The 22880-nt window shown below is 36.8% G+C and overlaps 1 protein-coding gene across 3 annotated transcripts in view; it reads left to right on the forward strand.

Annotated features, from left to right (window-relative positions):
* Positions 1-22880, forward strand: part of COPG2 (COPI coat complex subunit gamma 2) — a 130791-nt gene that overhangs the window by 60263 nt on the left and 47648 nt on the right. For all 3 annotated transcript variants that reach the window (XM_082662549.1, XM_082662550.1, XM_082662551.1), the window contains 3 exons: positions 2794-2927; positions 3915-3982; positions 12572-12760. In XM_082662549.1, coding sequence (XP_082518675.1) covers positions 2794-2927; positions 3915-3982; positions 12572-12760 — 391 coding nt within the window. The remainder of the gene's footprint in view (positions 1-2793; positions 2928-3914; positions 3983-12571; positions 12761-22880) is intronic.

Here is a 22880-nt window from a genome sequence, read left to right on the forward strand (position 1 = left end):
TATTTTATTTATTTCCTCTCTGATCTTTATTATTTCCTTCCTTTTAATGACTTTGGTTTTTGTTTATTTTTCTTTTTTCTAATTCTTTTAGGTGGTAGGTTAGGTTATTTGCTTGAGATTTTACTTGTTGCTCAAGAAAGGCCTGTATCACTCTGAATTTCCCTCTTTGAACTATTTCTGCTGCATCGCATAGATTTTGTAAGGTTGTGTTTTCATTGTCGTTTGTCTCGAGGTATGTTCTGATTTCCTCTTTGATTTCATTGTTGACTCATTGGTTTTTTAGTAGGATGTTGTTCAGTCTCCGTGTGATTTTTTTTCCCCATTTTTCTTTCTGTGGTTGATTTCTAGTTTGATACTGTTGTGGTCAGAAAAGATGCTTGAAATAATTTCTGTCTTCTTAAATTCATTGAGGCTTGTTTTGTGTCCTCGTGTGTGGTCTATCCTAGAGAATGTTCCATGAGCACTTGAAAAGAATGTGTATTTTGTTTGTTTTTTGTTTTTGTTTTTTTTGGATGAAGTGTCCTGTAGATACCAATTAAGTACATCTGTTCTGTTGTGTCATTTAGGATCTCTCTTGCCTTATTGATTTTCTGTCTGAAAGATCGTCCATTGATGTCAGTGGGGTGTTAAAGTCTCCTACTATTATTGTATTCCTGTCAATTTCTCCCTTTATGTCTGTTAGTATTTATTTTGTATATTTAGGTGTTCCTACATTGGGTGCATATATATGTTAACAAGTGTAATGTCCTCTTCTTATATTAATCCCTTTATCATTATATAGTGTCCTTCTTTGTCTTTCTTTTTGGACTTTGTTTTAAAGTCTGTTTTGTCTGATATGAATATCGCTACCCCTGCTTTCTTATTGTTTCCATTTGCATGAAATATCTTTTTCCATCCCCTGACTTTCAATCTATGTGTGACTTTTGCCCTAAAGTGAGTCTCTTGTAGGCAGCATATTGTAGGTACTTGTTCTTTTATCTGAGCAGATTTGAAATTTTTATTCTAGTTATGCATTTTCCAAATCCAGAGTTTCTATTTGGTTCCTTAAAAAAAACAAACAACTCATTTTTTCCTCTTTATTGATACTCTCTCTTGGGTGAGGCATGATTGTCATGCCTTTAACTTTTTAATTCCCTTTAATTCTTTAGATATGGTTTCTTTTGCTTCTTTGAACATATTTATATTAGTTGACTTAAAGGCTTTGCCTAGTACATCCAACATCTGGGCTCCCTCAAGAATAATTTCTATTGACTGCATTTTTCCACTATATATGGGCCATACCTCACTATTTCTTTGTGTGTCATAGCTTTTTGTCAAAAACTGGATATTTAATATACTGTGGTAACTGACAATCTTATTTCCCCCTTTTCCATTCTCAGAGTTTGTTTTTGTTGCTGTTTGTTATTGTTTGTTTAGTGACTTTCCTGGACTAATTCTGCAGTCCTTATTCTTTGTCATGTGTGGCTACTGAAGTCTGCTTGGTTAGCTGAGTCTTCGGATGATTTGACAGATTTTCTTAAATGCTTTTGACCAACATGTCTCCCATCTTTTTTTCAGTGGGCATTTTGTGTGTTGGGGTATGCATAACTGTGCCTAGTCTTCCCTTCCTAATTGTGCAGAAACTCAGTCAAGCATGGGTGAGAGGCTAGAGCTCCGTAAGCTCTTACCTGGGTGTTTGCACAGCCTCCTAGATCCCCAGGAATATGTCAGAAATTAAAGCCCCTTATGGGCATCTCATTTCTTAAATTTTCTTTTTAAGTTTTTTTGGCCAGACTCTTGTTTGCGCCAACTAGAATTAGTACCTGTGGCAACTGCAGTGTTAAGCAATCGCTGCTGTTTTTTTGGGAGACAAACCTCCTGGGGATAGGGCTTTCCTCACTGAATGTTCTCAGAGTTAGATGAAATAAAAATTCGCTTCGGGGAATTCCCTGGTGGTCCAGTGGTTTGGACTCCACACTTCCACTGCAGAGTGCATGGACTTAACCCCTGGTTGGGGAACTGAGATCCCACATGCTGTGTAGTGCGGCCAAAACATTAGCTTCATGAATGGGGCTTTTTTAAGGAGCATCATTCAGGTCAAGTAGTGACAGTGCTCCAGGAACAGGGCTTTTGATGGTGCTCCAAATTCATCTGCCTCCTTCAGTGGCTACTAGGCTGCTGGCTTTCATAGCTAGTATGGTTCTGAGGCCCTGGTTTCCAAGGCTACCATGAAGCTGGGAAGAGGGTATGAAATAGAGCAAGTTACAATACCAGAAAGCTTACTGTTCTTATGAAGATTCAGCTGTTCCTCTTGAATAAATGTTCCTGGGATTGTTGCAATCCTTCAGCTAACTTCTAGAGTGCTGAAAAAGTTGATTTTGAAAATTTACACCAGTATTCTCATTGCTTTTATGGAGGAGTGTATTTTCAGAGGTCCTTCATTCATAATTCCAAAAGTGCTTCTCATTCTGTCTTTGCTTTTTTTTAAAAAAAAATTTATTTCATCACGCCAGGTCTTAATTGCGGCTCGTGGGCTTGTTAGTTGCAGCTTGTGGGCTTGTTAGTTGCGGCTCACTGGCTCCTAAGTTGCAGCACACAGGCTCCTTAGTTGTAGCATATGAACTCTCAGTTGCGGCATGCATGTGGGATCTAATTCCCTGACCAGGGATTGAACCCAGGCCCCCTGCATTGGGAGCATGGAATCTTAACCACTGTGCCACCAGGGAAGTCCCCCTGTCTGTGCTTTTAGCCACTATGCACATTGCCTCTGTTCTTTATGATATCTAATTATGGCCTGTGTATATTTATTGTCAGCCATGAAAGTCCAGTCTTCGATTTCATTGAGAGCTGCTTGCGAAATAAACATGAAATGGTTATTTATGAAGCTGCTTCAGCTATCATCCATCTTCCTAACTGTACTGCAAGGGAGTTGGCACCTGCTGTTTCAGGTTAGTTGTATATTTGATAACTGGCTTTTGTTTATTTTCTTATGTTTTTGTTTTAAGTTCCATAGGTCTACAGAATAGGTAATTGAACCTTAGCTCTGTATATGTAGTTTTTACATTTTGATACATAAATGGTTTATTTTAGCTGTTTTTTAGTTACAATTGTACCTCCATATCCTTGGGTTCCACATCCCACCAATTCAACCCAATCGATTCACAGTTGGTTGAATCCTCAGATGTGGAACCTGCAGATACCAAGGGCTGATTGTGCTACACCATTTTATAGAAGGGTCTTTAGCATCCCCAGATTTTGGCATCTGCTAGGGGTCCTGGAAGGTCTGGGGTCCAGTCCCCTGCAGATATGGAGGGGTGACTGTATTTCTTTTTCTGAAGTTATCATTTCCCCATATTAAAAAATTTAAGTTTTTACTTAGAAAACAAGTAACTTTAATGCCTTCAGTTCTCCATGTTTAAAAAACCCATTTGCTCTTACAACCATAAATATTCCTACTCTTTAAATTCAGATATTAATGGGTGTATTAACTTTTTTAGGAAAAAAAATAAACTTTGTTTCCTGTATTTAAAGTTTTTATAGCTCAACAAAAAGTACTTTTTCTATTTTTGATGATGTATTTTTCATGTGAATTTTTTTTTCTTTTTTTTTTGCGGTACGCGGGCCTCTCACTGTTGTGGCCTCTCCCATTGCGGAGCACAGGCTCCGGACACGCATGCTCAGCGGCCATGGCTCACGGGCCCAGCCGCTCCGCGGCATGTGGAATCCTCCCGGACCGGGGCACAAACCCGTGTCCCCTGCATCGGCAGGCAGACTCTCAACCACTGTGCCACCAGGGAAGCCCCATGTGAATTTTTGATGCTGTCATCTAATTGCCTTATGCGTATTTTGAATGTGATTCTTCATGTACTATATTTTCAGAAACATGCTATATGTTGAAATGAGCTATGTTCACAGTGACCTTTTTTCTTTCCTAGTTCTTCAGCTTTTCTGTAGTTCTCCTAAGCCAGCTTTGAGATATGCAGCTGTGAGGACCTTGAACAAGGTAGGTGTTCCTTTGCTAACTATTGACTTGTATCAGTGTTCAATTGAGAAACAGTAAATACGAAGCGTTTGGCTTTCTGTCCAAGGTTAGTAGATATGATTTATGGGCTTCACTTCTGTAGCACCTCACTTGTATTTGCAGCTTTAGATATGGCCCTTTATACTATTATTCATGTGCTCAGTAGCCACCTGTAGTTAGTGACTATCATATTAGACACTGCAGATACAGAATATTTCTATCATTACAGGAAGTTCTCTTGGACAATGTTGGTCTATAGCAACACTATCCAATAGAAATACTATGTGAGTCACATATGCAATTTTAAATTTTATTGTAACCACATTAAATTCTTTATGATGAGATTAATTTTAAACATATATTTTATTTACCCTAACATTTATTAAATTTATCAACATGATCAGTATAAAATTATTAGAGATATATTTTACCTTCTGTTTTTTCATACTAAGTCTTTGATATCTGGTGTATATTTTGTATTTACAGCATACCTCTGTTTGGAATAACCACATTTCAAAGGCTTAGTAGTCACATATGGTTATTGGCTACCATATTGGACAGCATAAATCTAGAGGATAGAGTGCAGAAACACAGAATGAATTAAATAACTATAAAAATTTTATTTATTTATGTTTTTAAATATTTATGTGGCTGTGCTGGGTCTCAGTTGCGGCAGGCAGGCTTCTTAGTTGTGGCTTACCAGCTCCTTAGTTGCGGCTCGCTGGCTTCCTAGTTGTGGCATGCGAACTCTTAGTTGTGGCATGCATGTGGGATCTAGTTCCCTGACCAGGGATCGAACCTAGACCCCCTGCATTGGGAGTGCGAAGTCCCAACCATTGTGCCACCAGGGAAGTCCCTAAAAATTTTAAATGCAAGTTTAATGTTGTAGAATAATGGTCTAGTGTAATATGTGGTCGACTAAATTAATTGTATTAACAACTGGAGGAGAGAAATTTAGAGCAGCCATGGAAGGAGGCTTTATAGAACAATATGAATTGTATTTTGAAGAGTTGATATCGGTCCACATTCCATCATCTATAATCTTGGGACCAGATGTATCTTAGAAATCAGTATTTTGAGAATTTTAGAGAGGTAATATGGTGCCATCTCTTATATTAATACTAACCCCTTTGGGCCTAGAGCAGTTAGACACATTAGACATGTTAATATTTCTGCTTTATACGTATGACTATCCTCACTACATGGAATAAATTAAGACTTAGTTTTACATTAGTTTGGGTCATTTTTTGCTGTTGAGTGAATTCTGATGGCAATACTTTGCTGAGTTCTCAAAATTTTAGCATTATGGGTAAAGGATTCTATACCAGTATTGGATTAGGCAGAGAGGCAAACATCATCAACAAAAGCAAAGAAGCAGGACAATGACAGACATGTTTTATCATGTGAGCAATCCAGTTTGGTTGCAGTTTGCTTGCTTAAATACAGAAGTGTTTTGTAAGTGGTGAGATATTACATTTAAGTGTCTTCGAGTAGTGTTTATCATTCTAGGTCCTACTCTCAGATATTCTAAAATCTAGTAGAATAGATAACCATGAACACATGTACTATAAGGACGAACAGGCCAACTGTAATAAAAGACAGACTATGATATTGTTATAAAGGTTATAGAAACCTAGGAAGATAAAGTGCTGTGCTATACTGTAACTAGCAGTTAATCACTTATCAAATGATATATCGTTTCTTATTTATTACAAACATTCATCTTGAAACAATTGCCTTTTAACGTATGTTGTCCAAAAAGCCATTTACCTTAATTAAAATTTCTGACCAGTCCCTCCCATCAAGCCTCTTAGATAGCCTCATCCACCAGAGGGCAGAGAGCAGAAGCAAGAAGAACTACAATCCTGCAGCCTGTGGAACAAAAACCACATTCACAGAAAGATACACAAGATGAAAAGGCAGAGGGCTATGTACCAGATGAAGGAACAAGATAAAACCCAAGAAAAACAACTAAATGAAGTGGAGATAGGCAACCTTCGAGAAAAAGAACTCAGAGTAATGATAGTGAAGATGATCCAGGACCTCGGAAAAACAATGGAGGCAAAGATTGAGAAGATGCAAGAAATGTTTAACAAAGACCTAGAAGAATTAAAGAACAAACAAACAGATGAACAATACAATAACTGAAATGAAAACTACATTAGAAGGAGTCGATAGCAGAATAACTGAGGCAGAAGAACAGATAAGTGACCTGGAAGACAGAATGGTGGAATTCACTGCTGCAAAACAGAATAAAGAAAAAAGAATGAAAGAAATGAAGACAGCCTAAGAGACCTCTGGGACAACATTAAACGCAACAACATTCGCATTATAGGGGTCCCAGAAGGAGAAGAGAGAAAGGACCAGAGAAAATATTTGAAGAGATAATAGTTGAAAACTTTCCTAACATGGGAAAGGAAATAGCCACCCAAGTCCAGAAAGCACAGAGAGTCCCATATAGGATAAACCCAAGGAGAAACACGCTGAGACACATAGTAATCAAATTGGCAAAAATTACAGACAAAGAAAAATTACTGAAAGCAGCAAGGGAAAAATGACAAATGACATACAAGGGAACTCCCATAAGGTTAACAGCTGATTTCTCAGCAGAAACTCTACAAGCCAGAAGGGAGTGGCATGATATACTTAAAGTGATGAAAGGGAAGAACCTACAACCAAGATTACACTAACCAGCAAGGATCTCATTCAGATTCGATGGAGAAACTAAAACGTTTGCAGATAAGCAAAAGCTGAGAGAATTCAGCACCACCAAACCAGCTCTACAACAAATGCTAAAGGAACTTCTCTAAGTGGGAAACAAAAGAGGAGAAAAGGACCTACAAAAACAAACCCAAAACAAGAAAATGGTCATAGGAACATACATGTCAATAATTACCATAAATGTGAATGGATTAAATGCTCCAACCAAAAGACACAGGCTTGCTGAATGGATACAGAAACAAGACCCATATATATGCTGTCTACAAGAGACCCACTTCAGACCTAGGGACACATACAAACTGAAAGTGAGGGGATGGAAAAAGATATTCCATGCAAATGTAAATCAAAAGAAAGCTGGAGTAGCAATACTCATATCAGATAAAAGACTTTAAGAATGTTACAAGAGACAAGGAAGGACACAACATAATGATCAAGGGATCAATCCAAGAAGAAGATATAACAATTATATATGCACCCAACATAGGAGCACCTCAATACATAAGGCAACTGCTAACAGCTATAAAAGAAGAAACCGACAGTAACACAATAATAGGGGGGGACTTTAACACCTCACTTACACCAATGGACAGATCATCCAAAATGAAAATAAATAAGGAAACAGAAGCTTTAAGTGACACAATAGACCAGATAGATTTAATCGATATTTATAGGACATTCCATCCAAAAACAGCAAGATTACACTTTCTTCTCAAGTGCACACAGAACATTCTCCAGGATAGATCACATCCTGGGTCACAAATCAAGCCTCAGTAAATTTAAGAATATTGAAATCATATCAAGCATCTTTTCTAACCACAGTGCTATGATACTAGAAATGAATTACAGGGACAAAAATGTAAAAAAGACAAACACACAGAGGCTAAACAATACGTTACTAAATAACCAAGAGTTCACTGAAGAAATCAGAGGAAATCAAAAAATACCTAGAGACAAATGACAATGAAAACACGATGATCCAAAACCTATGGGATGCAGCAAAAGCAGTTCTAAGAGGGAAGTTTATAGCTACACAAGCCTACCTCAAGAAACAAGAAAAATCTCAAAAAAGCAATCTCACCTTACACCTAAAGGAACTAGAGAAAGAAGAATAAACAAAACCCAAAGTTCGCAGAAGGAAAGAAATCATAAAGATCAGAGCAGAAATAAATGAAGTAGAAACAAAGAAAACAATAGCAAAGATCAGTAAAACTAAAAGCTGGTTCTTTGAGAAGATAAACAAAATAGATAAACCATTAGCCAGATTCATCAAGAAAAAGAGCGAGAGGACTCAAATCAATAAAATTAGAAATGAAAAAGGAGAAGTTACAACAGACACCACAGAAATACAAAGCATCCTAAGAGACTACTACAAGCAACTCTATGCCAATGTAATGGACAACCTGGAAGAAATGGACAAATTCTTAGAAAGATATAACCTTCCAAGACTGAACCAGGAAGAAACAGAAAATATGAAAAGACCAATCACAAGTAATGAAATTGAAACTGTGATTAAAAATCTTCCAACATGGCTTCCCTGGTGGCGCAGTGGTTGAGAATCCACCTGCCGATGTAGGGGACACAGGTTTGTGCCTCGGTCCAGGAAGATCCCACGTGCCGCGGAGCAGCTGGGCCGTGAGCCATGGCTGCTGAGCCTGCATGTCCAGAGCCTGTGCTCCGCAACGGGAAAGGCCACAACAATGAGAGGCCCACCTACTGCAAAAAAAAAAAAAAAAATCTTCCAAGAAACAAAACTCCTGGACCAGATGGCTTCACAGGTGAATTCTATCAAACATTTAGAGAAGAGCTAACACCCATCCTTCTCAAACTCTTCCAAAAAATTGCAAAGGAGGGAACACTCCCAAACTCATTCTGGGAGGCCACCATCACCCTGATACCAAAACCAGACAAAGATACTACAAAAAAAGAAAATTACAGACCAATATCACTGATGAACATAGATGCAAAAATCCTCAACAAAATACTAGCAAACAGAATCCAACAACACATTAAAAGGATCATACACCATGATCAAGTGGGATTTATCCCAGGGATTCAAGGATTCTTCAATATATGCAAATCAATCAATGTGATACACCATATTAACAAATTGAAGAATAAAAACCATATGATCATCTCAATAGATGCAGAAAAAGCTTTTGACAAAATTCAACACCCATTTATGATAAAAACTCTCCAGAAAGGGCATAGAGGGAACCTACCTCAATATAATAAAGGCCATATATGACAAACCCACAGCAAACATCATTCTCAATGGTGAAACACTGAAAGCATTTCCTCTAAGATCAGGAATAAGACAAGGATGTCCACTCTCACCACTATTATTCAACATAGCTTTGGAAGTCCTAGCCACGGCAATCAGAGAAGAAAAAGAAATAAAAGGAATACAAATTGGAAAAGAAGAAGTAAAACTGTCACTGTTTGCAGATGACATGATACTATACATAGAGAATCCTAAAAATGCCACCAGAAAACTACTAGAGCTAATCAATGAATTTGGTAAAGTTGCAAGATACAAAATTAATGCACAGAAATCTCTTGCATTCGTATTCACTAATGATGAAAAATCTGAAAGAGAAATTAAGGAAACACTCCCACTTACCATTGCAACATAAAGAATAAAATACCTAGGAATAAACCTACCTAGGGAGACAGAAGACCTGTATGCAGAAAACTATAAGACAGTGATGAAAGAAATTAAAGATGATACATACAGATGGTGAGATATACCATGTTCTTGGATTGGAAGAATCAATATTGTGAAAATGACTGTACTACCCAAAGCAATCTACAGATTCAATGCAATCCCTATCAAATTACCAATGGCATTTTTTACATAACTAGAACAAAGTAAACTTAAAATTTGTGGAGACACAAAAGACCCTGAATAGCCAAAGCAGTCTTGAGGGAAAACAACAGAGCTGGAGGAATCAGACTCCCTGACTTCAGACTATACTACGAAGCTACAGTAATCAAGACAATATGGTACTGGCACAAGAAAAGAAACATAGATCAATGGAACAAGATAGAAAGCCCAGAGATAAACCCACACACCTATGGTCAACTAACCTATGACAAAGGAGGCAAGGATATACAATGGAGAAAAGACAGTCTCTTCAATAAGTGCTGCTGGGGAAACTGGACAGCTACATGTAAAAGAATGAAATTAGAACACTCCCTAACACCATACACAAAAATAAACACAAAATGGATTCAAGGTCTTCCCTGGTGGTGCAGTGGTTGAGAGTCTGACTGCCTCTGCAGGGGACATGGGTTCATGCCCTGGTCCGGGAGGATCTCACATGCCACAGAGCGGCTGGACCCGTTAGCCATGGCTGCTGAGCCTGCACATCCAGGGCCTGTGCTCCGCAATGGGAGAGGCCACAACAGTGAGAGGCCCGTGTACCGCAAAAAAAAAAAAAAAAAAAAAAAAATGGATTAGAGACCTAAATGTAAGACCGGACACTATAAAACTCTTTAGAGGAAAACATAGGAAGAACACTCTTTGACATAAATCATAGCAAGATCTTTTTTGATCCACGTCCTAGAGTAATGGAAATAAGCACAAAAGTAATCAAATGGCACCTAATGAAACTAGAAAGCTTTTTGTACAGTAAAGGAAACCATAAACAAGACGAAAAGACAACCTCAGAATGGGAGAAAATATTCACAAACGAATCAATGGACAAAGGATTAATCTCCAAGATTTATAAACAGCTCATGCAGCTCAATATTAAAGAAACAAACAACCCAATCCAAAAATGGGCAGAAGGCCTAAATAGACCTTTCTCCAAAGGAGACATACACATGGCCAAGGAGCACATGAAAAGCTGCTCATCACTAATTATTAGAGAAATGCAAATCACCTCACACCAGTTCGAACGTGCATAATCAGAAAATATACAAACAGCAAATGCTGGAGAGGGTGTGGAGAAAAGGGAGCCCTCTTGCACTGTTGGTGGGAATGTAAATTGATACAGACACTATGGAGAACAGTATGGAGGTTCCTTAAAAAACTAAAACTAGAATTACCATATGATCTGGCAATCCCACTACTGGGCATATACCCAGAGAAAACCATAATTCAAAAAGACACATGCACCCCAATGTTTATGGCAGCACTGTTTATAATAGCCAGGCATGGAAGCAACCTAAATGCCCATCTACAGAGGAATGGATAAAGAAGATGTACATATACACAATGGAATATTACTCAGCCATAAAAAGGAACAAAATTGAGTCATTTGTTGAGACGTGGATGGATCTAGAGACTGTCTAGAGAGTGAAGTAAGTGAGAAAGAGAAAAACATCGTATATTAACGCATATATGTGGAACCTAGAAAAATGGTACAGATGATCTGGTTTGCAGGGTAGAAGTTGAGACACAGATGTAGAGAACAAACATGGAAACCAAGGGGGGAGAACTGCGGTGGGGTGGGGATGGTGGTGTGCTGAATTGGGCGATTCGGATTGACATGTATACACTGATGTGTATAAAATTGATGACTAATAAGAACCTGCAGTATAAAAAAACAAAGAAACAAATAGAAAAACAAGTAATACTAAACTTTCTTTGGGTTATTTGTATGGAAATATGTTAATATAAATGTTTCAAATATTACATGAAATTTCTAAAAATCTTATGTTCTGGTATAATGTTATAAGTCATAATTCTAGTTATTACTTTAAAATGTGTATCTCAGAAATAACTAAATTTCCTTGTCAATTGCATTATTATGAACTTTCATCAAATCTTTAACCGTGGTCATTTAAAAAAATTTATTTATTAATTTTAGCTGTGTTGTGTCTTCATTTCTGTGCGAGGGCTTTCTCTAGTTGTGGCAAGCGGGGGCCACTCTTCATTGCGGTACGTGGGCCTCTCACTATCGCGGCCTCTCTTGTTGTGGAGCACAGACTCCAGACGCGCAGGATCAGTAGTTGTGGCTCACGGGCCTAGTTGCTCCGCGGCATGTGGGGTCTTCCCAGACCAGGGCTCGAACCCGTGTCCCCTGCATTAGCAGGCAGATTCTCAACCAGTGCGCCACCAGGGAAGCCCCAACCGTGGTCATTTTTAAGTCTTTTGTCATTTACAGACAGTTCTGGGTGTACTCTGATGCTTTCACAAACATGTTCCTATAAAAGAGTTTCACCTTCAAGGAATTCATGGAGAAGACTCTGACAAGTACAGGTTTCTGGTAACTGACTATACTGCTGAACTGAATGAATAAGCATTTTCAGAACCCTAATGGAAAACTTATGAATTCATAAAAGTGCTAACAAGATCAAGGTAAAAAAATTAATTACATGGGGCTGAGTGAACTGAAGAGGATGATTATAATTTTTGTGACTTTCTGTTTGAATAATAATAAAAAAATCCCACAAGGATTCAGAGGCAAAAAATACACAAATCAATTTTCACTGCAAAGTAAAGGAGCTGTTACAGTGGAGGATTACTGGACTGAATGTCAATATTATGACATAGTATGAGTGTGTTTCATGTTTGGTAATTGCAATCATTGTTGCTTTTGTTGTGGTCATCCATTTACAATGCTTGGTGTCAGTTTATTTATCTCTTGTAAAAAGAAAATACAGTGTGTATGTGTGAGTTGTGAAAAAAAAAGGGAAACTTTTAAATTCCTGATTCTGGTTTTGCACAACTGTATAATTAACGGTGATGATCATATTATAAGGGGAGGCCCAAACAGAAGTTACAAATAGGGGAAATAAAATTCCATTTAAAAAAATTTTTCTATTTTCGTCTTCTTTTATTTTTTAAAGTTCTGGTCTTTATCAGTAGCAATTTGCTGAATTTTTTCCATGCCCTTTGGCCAGGTGGCAATGAAGCACCCCTCTGCTGTTACTGCCTGCAATCTGGACTTAGAAAACTTGATCACAGACTCAAACAGAAGCATTGCTACACTGGCCATTACTACACTCCTCAAAACAGGAAGTGAGAGCAGTGTGGACAGGCTCATGAAGCAGATATCATCCTTTGTGTCTGAAATCTCAGATGAGTTCAAGGTAAGAGTTTAAATATGAGCATGTTTTCTCCCAGTCTCTGGCTTACCTATTTCATTTCTTTTTTTTTTTAATTTCAATAAATTTTATTTGCTTTTTAAAAATATAAATCTTATTAAAAATAGAGATGTACATGACATATATATGAAGAATATAAATAAATCACTTAAAAAACAGCTACAAATTATCCACAATCTCAGTACCCCAGAACAACTTTATGATATTTGTTAAACATGATTCCAAATATAGCTCTGTATATGTGCAGTTGGGTAAATGAATAGCTAGATATATTCAGAAAAAAATTAAGAGAAATGTAATCATACTATGCATACTATTTTAAAATTAACAATATAAAAATATATTTTGAACTTTAAAAAGGAAAATAATTAAAACTGAAGTTAATTGTGAACTTCAAATAAGTATTTCTTTACACAAGACAATTTTTTCTTTTTTTATTTTAAACATTTTATCAAGAAGGCACATTTTTTTTAATACAGCAGGTTTTATTAGTCATCAGTTTTATACACACCAGTGTATACGTGTCAATCCCAATCACCCAATTTATCACACCACCCCCCCACCCCCCCACGGCTTTCCCCCTTTGGTGTCCATACGTTTGTTCTCTAATTTCTACCCTGCAAACTGGTTCATCTGTACCATTTTTCTAGGTTCCACATATATGCGTTAATAAACGATATTTGTTTTTCTCTTTCTGACTTACTTCACTCTGTATGACACTCTCTAGATCCATCCACGGCTCAACAAATGACCCAATTTCATTCCTTTTTATGGCTGAGTAATATTCCATTGTATATATGTACCACATCTTCTTTATCCGTTCCTCTGTAGATGGGCATTTAGGTTGATTCCATAACCTGGCTATTGTAAACAGTGCTGCAATGAACATTGGGGTGCATGTGTCTTTTTGAATTATGGTTTTCTCTGGGTATATGCCCAGTAGTGGGATTGCTGGATCATATGGTAATTCTAGTTTTAGTATTTTAAGGAACCTCCATACTGTTCTCCATAGTGGCCGTATCAATTTACATTCCCACCAACAGTGCAAGAGGGCTCCCTTTTCTCCACACCCTCTCCAGCATTTGTTCTTTGTAGATTTTCTGATAATGCGCATTCTAACTGGTGTGAGGTGATATCTCACTGTAGTTTTGATTTGCATTTCTCTAATAATTAGTGATGAACAGCTTTTCATGCGCTTCTTGGCCATCTGTATGTCTTTTTTGGAGAAAGGTCTATTTAGGTCTTCTGCCCATTTTGGATTGAGTGTTTGTTTTTTTAATATGAGCTGTTTATATATTTTGGAGATTAATCCTTTGTCCGTTGCTTCATTTGCAAATATTTTCTCCCATTCTCAGGGTTGTTTATTCATCTTGTTTATGGTTTCCTTTGCTGTGCAAAAGCTTTGAAGTTTCATTAGGTCCCATTTGTTTATTTTTGTTTTTATTTCCATTACTCTAGGAGGGAGATCCAAAAAGATCTTGCTGTGATTTAAGTCAAAGAGTGTTCTTCCTATGTTTTCCTCTAAGAGTTTTATAGTGTCCGGTCTTACATTTAGGTCTCGAATCCATTTTGAGTTTATTTTTGTGTATGGTGTTAGGGAGTGTTCTAATTTCATTCTTTTACATGTAGCTGTCCAGTTTCCCCAGCAGCACTTATTGAAGAGACTGTCTTTTCTCCATTGTATATCCTTGCCTCCTTTGTCATAGGTTAGTTGACCATAGGTGCATGGGTTTATCTCTGGGCTTTCTGTCTTGTTCCATTGATCTATGTTTCTTTTCTTGTGCCAGTACCATATTGTCTTGATTACTCTAGCTTTGTAGTATAGTCTGAAGTCAGGGAGTTCGATTCCTCCAGCTCCGTTTTTTCCCCTCAAGACTGCTTTGGCTATTCGGGGTCTTTTGTGTCTCCATACAAATTTTAAGATTACTTTGTTCTAGTTACGTAAAAAATGCCATTGGTAATTTGATAGGGATTGCATTGAATCTGTAGATTGGTTTAGGTAGTATAGTCATTTTCACAATATTGATTCTTCCAATCCAAGAACATGGTATGTCTCACCATCTGTATGTATCATCTTTAATTTCTTTCATCAGTGTCTTATAGTTTTCTGCATACAGGTCTTCTGTCTCCCTAGGTAGGTTTATTCCTAGGTATTTTATTCTTTATGTTGCAATGGTAAGTGGGAGTGTTTCCTTAATTTCTCTTTCAGATTTTTCATCATTAGTGTATACGAATGCAAGAGATTTCTGTGCATTAATTTTGTATCTTGCAACTTTACCAAATTCATTGATTAGCTCTAGTAGTTTTCTGGTGGCATTTTTAGGATTCTCTATGTATAGTATCATGTCATCTGCAAACAGTGACAGTTTTACTTCTTCTTTTCCAATTTGTATTCCTTTTATTTCTTTTTCTTCTCTGATTGCCGTGGCTAGGACTTCCAAAGCTATGTTGAATAATAGTGGTGAGAGTGGACATCCTTGTCTTATTCCTGATCTTAGAGGAAATGCTTTCAGTGTTTCACCATTGAGAATGATGTTTGCTGTGGGTTTGTCATATATGGCCTTTATTATATTGAGGTAGGTTCCCTCTATGCCCTTTCTGGAGAGTTTTTATCATAAATGGGTATTGAATTTTGTCAAAAGCTTTTTCTGCATCTATTGAGATGATCATATGGTTTTTATTCTTCAATTTGTTAATATGGTGTATCACATTGATTGATTTGCATATATTGAAGAATCCTTGAATCCCTGGGATAAATCCCACTTGATCATGGTGTATGATCCTTTTAATGTGTTGTTGGATTCTGTTTGCTAGTATTTTGTTGAGGATTTTTGCATCTATGTTCATCAGTGATATTGGTCTGTAATTTTCTTTTTTTGTAGTATCTTTTTTTGTAGTATCTTTGTCTGGTTTTGGTATCAGGGTGATGGTGGCCTCCCAGAATGAGTTTGGGAGTGTTCCCTCCTTTGCAATTTTTTGGAAGAGTTTGAGAAGGATGGGTGTTAGCTCTTCTCTAAATGTTTGATAGAATTCACCTGTGAAGCCATCTGGTCCAGGACTTTTGCTTGTTGGAAGATTTTTAATCACAGTTTCAATTTCATTACTTGGGATTGGTCTTTTTATATTTTCTGTTTCTTTCTGGTTCAGTCTTGGAAGGTTATATCTTTCTAAGAATTTGTCCATTTCTTCCAGGTTGTCCATTTCATTGGCATAGAGTTACTTGTAGTAGTCTCTTAGGATGCTTTGTATTTCTGTGGTGTCTGTTGTAACTTCTCCTTTTTCATTTCTAATTTTATTGATTTGAGTCCTCTCGCTCTTTTTCTTGATGAGTCTGGCTAATGGTTTATCTATTTTGTTTATCTTCTCAAAGAACCAGCTTTTAGTTTTATTGATCTTTGCTACTGTTTTCTTTGTTTCTACTTCATTTATTTCTGCTCTGATCTTTATGGTTTCTTTCCTTCTGCGAACTTTGGGTTTTGTTTATTCTTCTTTCTCTAGTTCCTTTAGGTGTAAGGTGAGATTGCTTTTTTGAGATTTTTCTTGTTTCTTGAGGTAGGCTTGTGTAGCTATAAACTTCCCTCTTAGAACTGCTTTTGCTGCATCCCATAGGTTTTGGATCATCGTGTTTTCATTGTCATTTGTCTCTAGGTATTTTTTGATTTCCTCTGATTTCTTCAGTGATCTCTTGGTTATTTAGTAACGTATCGTTTAGCCTCTGTGTGTTTGTGTTTTTTACATTTTTTCCCTATAATTCTAATATCATAGCGTTGTGGTCAGAAAAGATGCTTGGTATGATTTCAATATTCTTAAATTTACTGAGGCTTGATTTGTGACCCAGGATGTGATCTATCCTGGAGAATGTTCTGTGTGCACTTGAGAAGAAAGTGTAATCTGCTGTTTTTGGATGGAATGTCCTATAAATATCAATTAAATCTATCTGGTCTATTGTGTCACTTAAAGCTTCTGTTTCCTTATTTATTTTCATTTTGGATGATCTGTCCATTGGTGTAAGTGAGGTGTTAAAGTCCCCCCCTATTATTGTGTTACTGTCGATTTCCTCTTTTATAGCTGTTAGCAGTTGCCTTATGTATTGAGGTGCTCCTATGTTGGGTGCATATATAATTGTTATATCTTCTTCTTGGATTGATCCCTTGATCATTATGTTGTGTCCTTCCTTGTCTCTTGTAACATTCTTAAAGTCTTTTATCTGATATGAGTATTGCTACTCCAGCTTTCTTTTGATTTACATTTGCATGGAATATCTTTTTCCATTCCCTCACTTTCAATCTGTATGTGTCCCTAGGTCTGAAGTGGTCTCTTGTAGACAGCATATATATGGGTCTTGTTTCTGTATCCATTCAGCAAGCCTGTGTCTTTTGGTTGGAGCATTTAATCCATTCACATTTAAGGTAATTATTGATATGTATGTTCCTATGACCATTTTCTTGATTGTTTTGGGTTTGTTTTTGTAGGTCCTTTTCTCCTCTTTTGTTTCCCACTTAGAGAAGTTCCTTTAGCATTTGTTGTAGAGCTGGTTTGGTGGTGCTGAATTCTCTCAGCTTTTGCTTATCTGTAAACGTTTTAATTTCTCCATGGAATCTGAATGAGACCCTTGCAGGGTAGAGTAATCTTGGTTGTAGGTTCTTCCCTTTCATCACTTTAAGTATATCATGCCACTCCCTTCTGGCTTGTAGAGTTTCTGCTGAGAAATCAGCTGTTAACCTTATGGGAGTTCCCTTGTATGTTATTTGTCATTTTTCCCTTGCTGCTTTCAGTAATTTTTCTTTGTCTTTAATTTTTGCCAATTTGATTACTATGTGTCTCAGCATGTTTTTCTTTGGGTTTATCCTGCCTGGGATTCTCTGTGCTTCCTGGACTTGGGTGGCTATTTCCTTTCCCTTGTTAGGGAAGTTTTCAACTATTATCTCTTCAAATATTTTCTCTGGTCCTTTCTCTCTTCTCCTTCTGGGACCCCTATAATGCGAATGTTGTTGCGTTTAATGTTGTCCCAGAGGTCTCTTAGGCTGTCTTCATTTCTTTTCATTCTTTTTACTTTATTCTGTTTTGCAGCAGTGAATTCCACCATTCTGTCTTCCAGGTCACTTATCCGTTCTTCTGCCTCAGTTATTCTGTTATTGATTCCTTCTTGTGTAGTTTTCATTTCAGTTATTGTATTGTTCATCTCTGTTTGTTTGTTCTTTAATTTTTCTAGGTCTTTGTTAAACATTTCTTGCATCTTCTCCATCTTTGCCTCCATTGTTTTTCCGAGGACCTGGATCATCTTCACTATCATTACTCTGAGTTCTTTTTCTGGAAGGTTGCCTATCTCCACTTAATTTAGTTGTTTTTCTTGGGTTTTATCTTGTCCCTTCATCTGGTACATAGCGCTCTGCCTTTTCATCTTGTGTATCTTTCTGTGAATGTGGTTTTTGTTCCACAGGCTGCAGGATTGTAGTTCTTCTTGCTTCTCCTGTCTGCCCTGTGGTAGATGAGGCTGTCTAAGACCCAGGCTCCTTCTCCTGGGTCCCGATGCACACACTACTTTGTGTGTGCCCTCCAAGAGTGGAGTCTCTGTTTCCCCCAGTCCTGTCAAAGTCCTGCAGTCAAATCCCACTAGCTTTCAAAGTCTGATTCTCTGGGAATTCCTCGTCCCATTGCCAGACCCCCAGGTTGGGAAGCCTGACATGGGGCTCAGAACCTTCACTTCAGTTGGTGGACTTCTGTGGTTTAAGTGTTCTCCAGTCTGTGAGTCACCCACCCAGCAGTTATGGGATTTGATTTTACTGTGATTGCGCCCCTCCTACCATCTCATTGTGGCTTCTCCTTTGTCTTTGGATGTGGGTTATCTTGGTGAGTTCCAGTGTCTTCCTGTCAGTGATTGTCCAGCAGCTAGTTGTGATTCTGGTGTTCTCACAAGAGGCAGTAAGTGCATGTCCTTCTACTCCGCCATCTTGTTTCAGTTCCCTATTTCGTTTCTTTTTTTTTTTTTTTTCCTATTTCGTTTCTTAACAGTGTCTTTTGATGAGCAGAAGTTTTAAATTTTTATGAAGTCTAATTTATTAATTTTTTTCCTTCACAGTTATTGTTTCCTGTGTCCTAAAAATCTTTTGTCTATTTCCAAGTCTTAAAGATATTTTCCTATGTTTTATTGTAAATGTTTTACAGTTTTAGGTTTTACATTTTGGTCTGTGATCCAACTTGAATTAATATTTGTGTGTGATAAGTTCAGTTTTTTTCCATACTGATTTCCACTCATTCTAGCATAATTTGTTTAAAACACTTCTCTTTCCCCATTGGTGTGCCTTGGCATCTTTGTCTAAAAAGCAGATAACCATATAATTGTAGGTGTATTTCTGGGATCCATATCACATTCTATCGAACTATTTGTCAATTCTATGCCAGTACCTCACTGTATCGATTAATGTAGCTTTATGGTACCTCTTAAATGTGTGGTCTTCCAACTTTGTCCTTCTTTTTTTTAATATTCTAGTTCCTATTTCCATATACAATTTAGAACCAGCTTATAATTTCTGTAAAACAAAGCCTTCTAGGATTGTGATGGGGGTTGTGTTGAATCTATAATCAATTTGAGGAGAATTGATAGCTTAATATTATTTATTCTTCCAGTTTATGAATATAGTGTACCTCTCCCTTTATTTAGGTTTTCTTTGTTTTCCCTGAGCAGTGTTTTACAGCATTTATTCTAGAGGTCTTGCACGTCTTTTGTTAAATTTATGTATAAATATTTTATGCTTTTTAAATTCCATTTTATTAACATTTCTATTTCATTGTTTGCTACTAGTATATTAAAAATACTTTTCTGGGGCTTCCCTGGTGGTGCAGTGGTTGAGAGTCCACCTGCCCATGCAGGGGGACACAGGTTCATGCCCTGGTCCGGGAAGATCCCACATGCTGTAGAGCGGCTAGGCCCATGAGCCATGGCTGCTGAGCCTGCGCGTCCGGAGCCTGTGCGTCCGGAGCCTGTGCTCCGCAATGGGAGAGGCCACAACAGTGAGAGGCCCGCATACCGCAAAAAAAAAAAAAAATTCTTTTTTGTTTTTTAACTCTCCCATAATTCGGTATCCTTGCTGAGTCCCCTTATTGGTTCTAGTAGTTGTTATATGCATTCCTTAGGATTGTCCATATAAATAGTCATGTTATCTATGAATGGAGACATTTTTACTTCATTTCCAATCCAAATACCTTTCCTTTCTTTTTCTTGCCTTATTAAAATGACTGGGACTTCCAATACAGTGTTGAAGAGAACTGGTGAGGATGTGTCAGAGATAATCAAAATAGCAATAAATTTCAGTTAGAAGAATTAAAGTAAAAAGATATTATTCCTTCATTTTTATTTAATTCTCAGTCAAGAGGTATAGCTGACTCTACTCTTTTCTTGTATTTATCTACTTTTAAAAAACAAATGTAGCCTGTATATTCAAGTAGACATTTTGAATCTTTGGGAAACCTTGGGAGGTTATGAAGGTCATTTTGTAATATAGTTTATTGAATGAATCTCCTATGCTTGGATGTTTAGATAGTCTGCAGTATTTTGTGATTACAAATAATGCTGCAGTGGATAACTTTCTGCATGTGTTTTCTTGAAATTTTGGAGGTGTGTCCTCAGGGTAAATTCCTAGAAGTTCATATACTAGATTGAAAGGTAAATAAATATGTAGTTTTGTAGAGAATGTTAAATTCTACCAGGAGTGCGAAAGAGTGCCAGTTTCCCCATAGCCTTACCAATAGAGTACATATATTGTATTTTGAAGTTTTTCCAATCAGTTGGGTGAGAAAGGATGTCTCAGTGTAGTTTTAATTTGAATTTGTTTTATGATGAGGGAAGGTAAACATTTTTGCATATTTTTAAAGATCATTTAATATCTCTTTTTTAATATTGTCTGCTCACATCTTTTTCCCATTTTCTATAAGATTTTTGGTCTTTTGTTTCCTCAGTTAAAGTTTTTTGTATATTAGGGATATTTATTCTTCATCTGTGAAATGTGTTATGATATTTTCTCCCAGTTTGTCATTTGTCTTTTGACTTTCCTTATGATGTCTTTTGTCATGCACAAGTTTTTAATTTTTATGTAGTCAAATTTGTTGATCTTTTTTTTTTTAACATCTTTATTGGAGTATAATTGCTTTACAACGTTGTGTTAGTTTCTGCTTTATAACAAAGTGAATCAGCTATATATATACATATATCTCCATATCTCTTCCCTCTTGTGTCTCCCTCCCTATCCCACCCCTCTAGGTGGTCACAAAGCACCAAGTTGATCTCCCTGTGCTATGTGGCTGCTTCCCACTAGCTATCGGTTTTACATTTAGTAGTGTATATATGTCCATGCCACTCTCTCACTTTGTCCCAGCTTACCCTTCCCCCTCCCTGTGTCCTCAAGTCCATTCTCTAGTAGGTCTGCATCTTTTCCTGTCCTGCCCCTGCCCTGTCATGGTTCTTCATGACCACTTTTCTTTTTTAGATTCCATATATATGTGTTAGCATACAGTATTTATTTTTCTCTTTCTGACTTACTTCACTCTGTATGACAGACTCTAGGTCCATCCACCTCACTACAGATAACTCAATTTCATTTCTTTTTATGGCTGAGTAATATTCCATTGTATATATGTGCCACATCTTCTTTTGTTGATCTTTTCTTTTATTACATTGGGCCTTTGAGTAATAGTTAGAAAGCCTTTCCCTTCAGACTATAGAATCTGAATGGGTGTAAGAATTCACCCATGTTTTCTTCTAGTATATGTATATTTTCATGTTTTACATGTAAATCTCTGATCCATTGGATTTTATTATTGTATGTAAAATGAGAAGTGGATCTAATCTTATCCTTTTCCAGTGACTATCCAGTTGCACCCCCCAAATTTTATTTAAAGGTCTGTCTTTGTCCAGTATTTGAGATATTACCTTTATCATATACTAAAGTTCCATATGTACTTGGGTCTATTTGGGGGCTTTCTATTCTGTTCTTTTGTTCTCTTTACCTATTCATGCATCAGTACTACACACTATTTTAAATATAGAAGCTTTGTAAGGATGTTTGAATATCTGTGAGTCTCCTCTCATAGCCCTTTATTTTCATTGTTTCCCTAGCTGTTCTTACATGTTTATATTTCCTTATGAATTTTAGTATTAACTTGTCTAGCTTCATTTTAAAAAAATCTCGGGACTTCAGTCCAGTAACTTAACTACTGCAGTCCAGTAGTTAAGACTCTGTGCTTCTGCTGTAGTGGGCGTGGGTTTGATCCCTGGTCAGGGAACTAAGATCCCACATGCTGCATGGTGCGGCAAAAAAACACAAAATGAACAAACAAAAAAAACTCATTGGCATTTTTATTGGGATCACGTTAAATTTATAAGTTTTCTTAGGGGAGAACAAATATCTTAATGATGTTGAGATATCCTAATGAAGAAAAGGGATATTTCTTAATTTGTTCAAGTCTACTTTTGTGCCTTTCATGAATATTTTATAGTATTTTTTATATTAGATTTGAATGTTTTAAAAATTCTTTTATGTACTTTATTGTTGCTGTTATAAATCTTTTTTTACTCATTGTGTTTTCTAACTAGTTATTATTTGTGTATATGAATAGTATTATCTTTGCTTTTTAACTTTACAGCCTGCTACCTTGCTGAATTATTTTATTGAGTTAGTTTTATCATAAATTCTCTAGGGTTTCCATGATATACTGTTATATCATCTGTAAATAAAGATAGTTTTGTCTTTTAGTTTCTAATTCTTATTCCTCTAATTGTTTTCTCCTATCTAATTGCATTGGCTAATAGTGCTGGAATAATGGCAAATAACAGTTGAGACAATAGCATCCTTGTTTTGTTTCTGACCTTAAAGTAAATGACTCTTGGGGTTCCCTATTAAGTAATATGCTGGCAGTACGATTGAGGGAGGGGTGTGTGTGTGTGTGTGTGTGTGTGTGTGTGTGTGTAAAATGGAAGTGCCTGTCCATTCCTGTTTTATTTTTTTAAGAATTTTTATTAGGAATGACTGTTGGATTTTATCAAAGGTTTTTCAGCATCTATGGATATAGTCATGATTTTTCTCCTCAGACTCATTAATATTGATGAATG

Source organism: Grampus griseus, assembly GCF_964374135.1.
Source record: "Grampus griseus genome assembly, chromosome: 9".
Taxonomy (NCBI): Eukaryota; Metazoa; Chordata; class Mammalia; order Artiodactyla; family Delphinidae; genus Grampus; species Grampus griseus.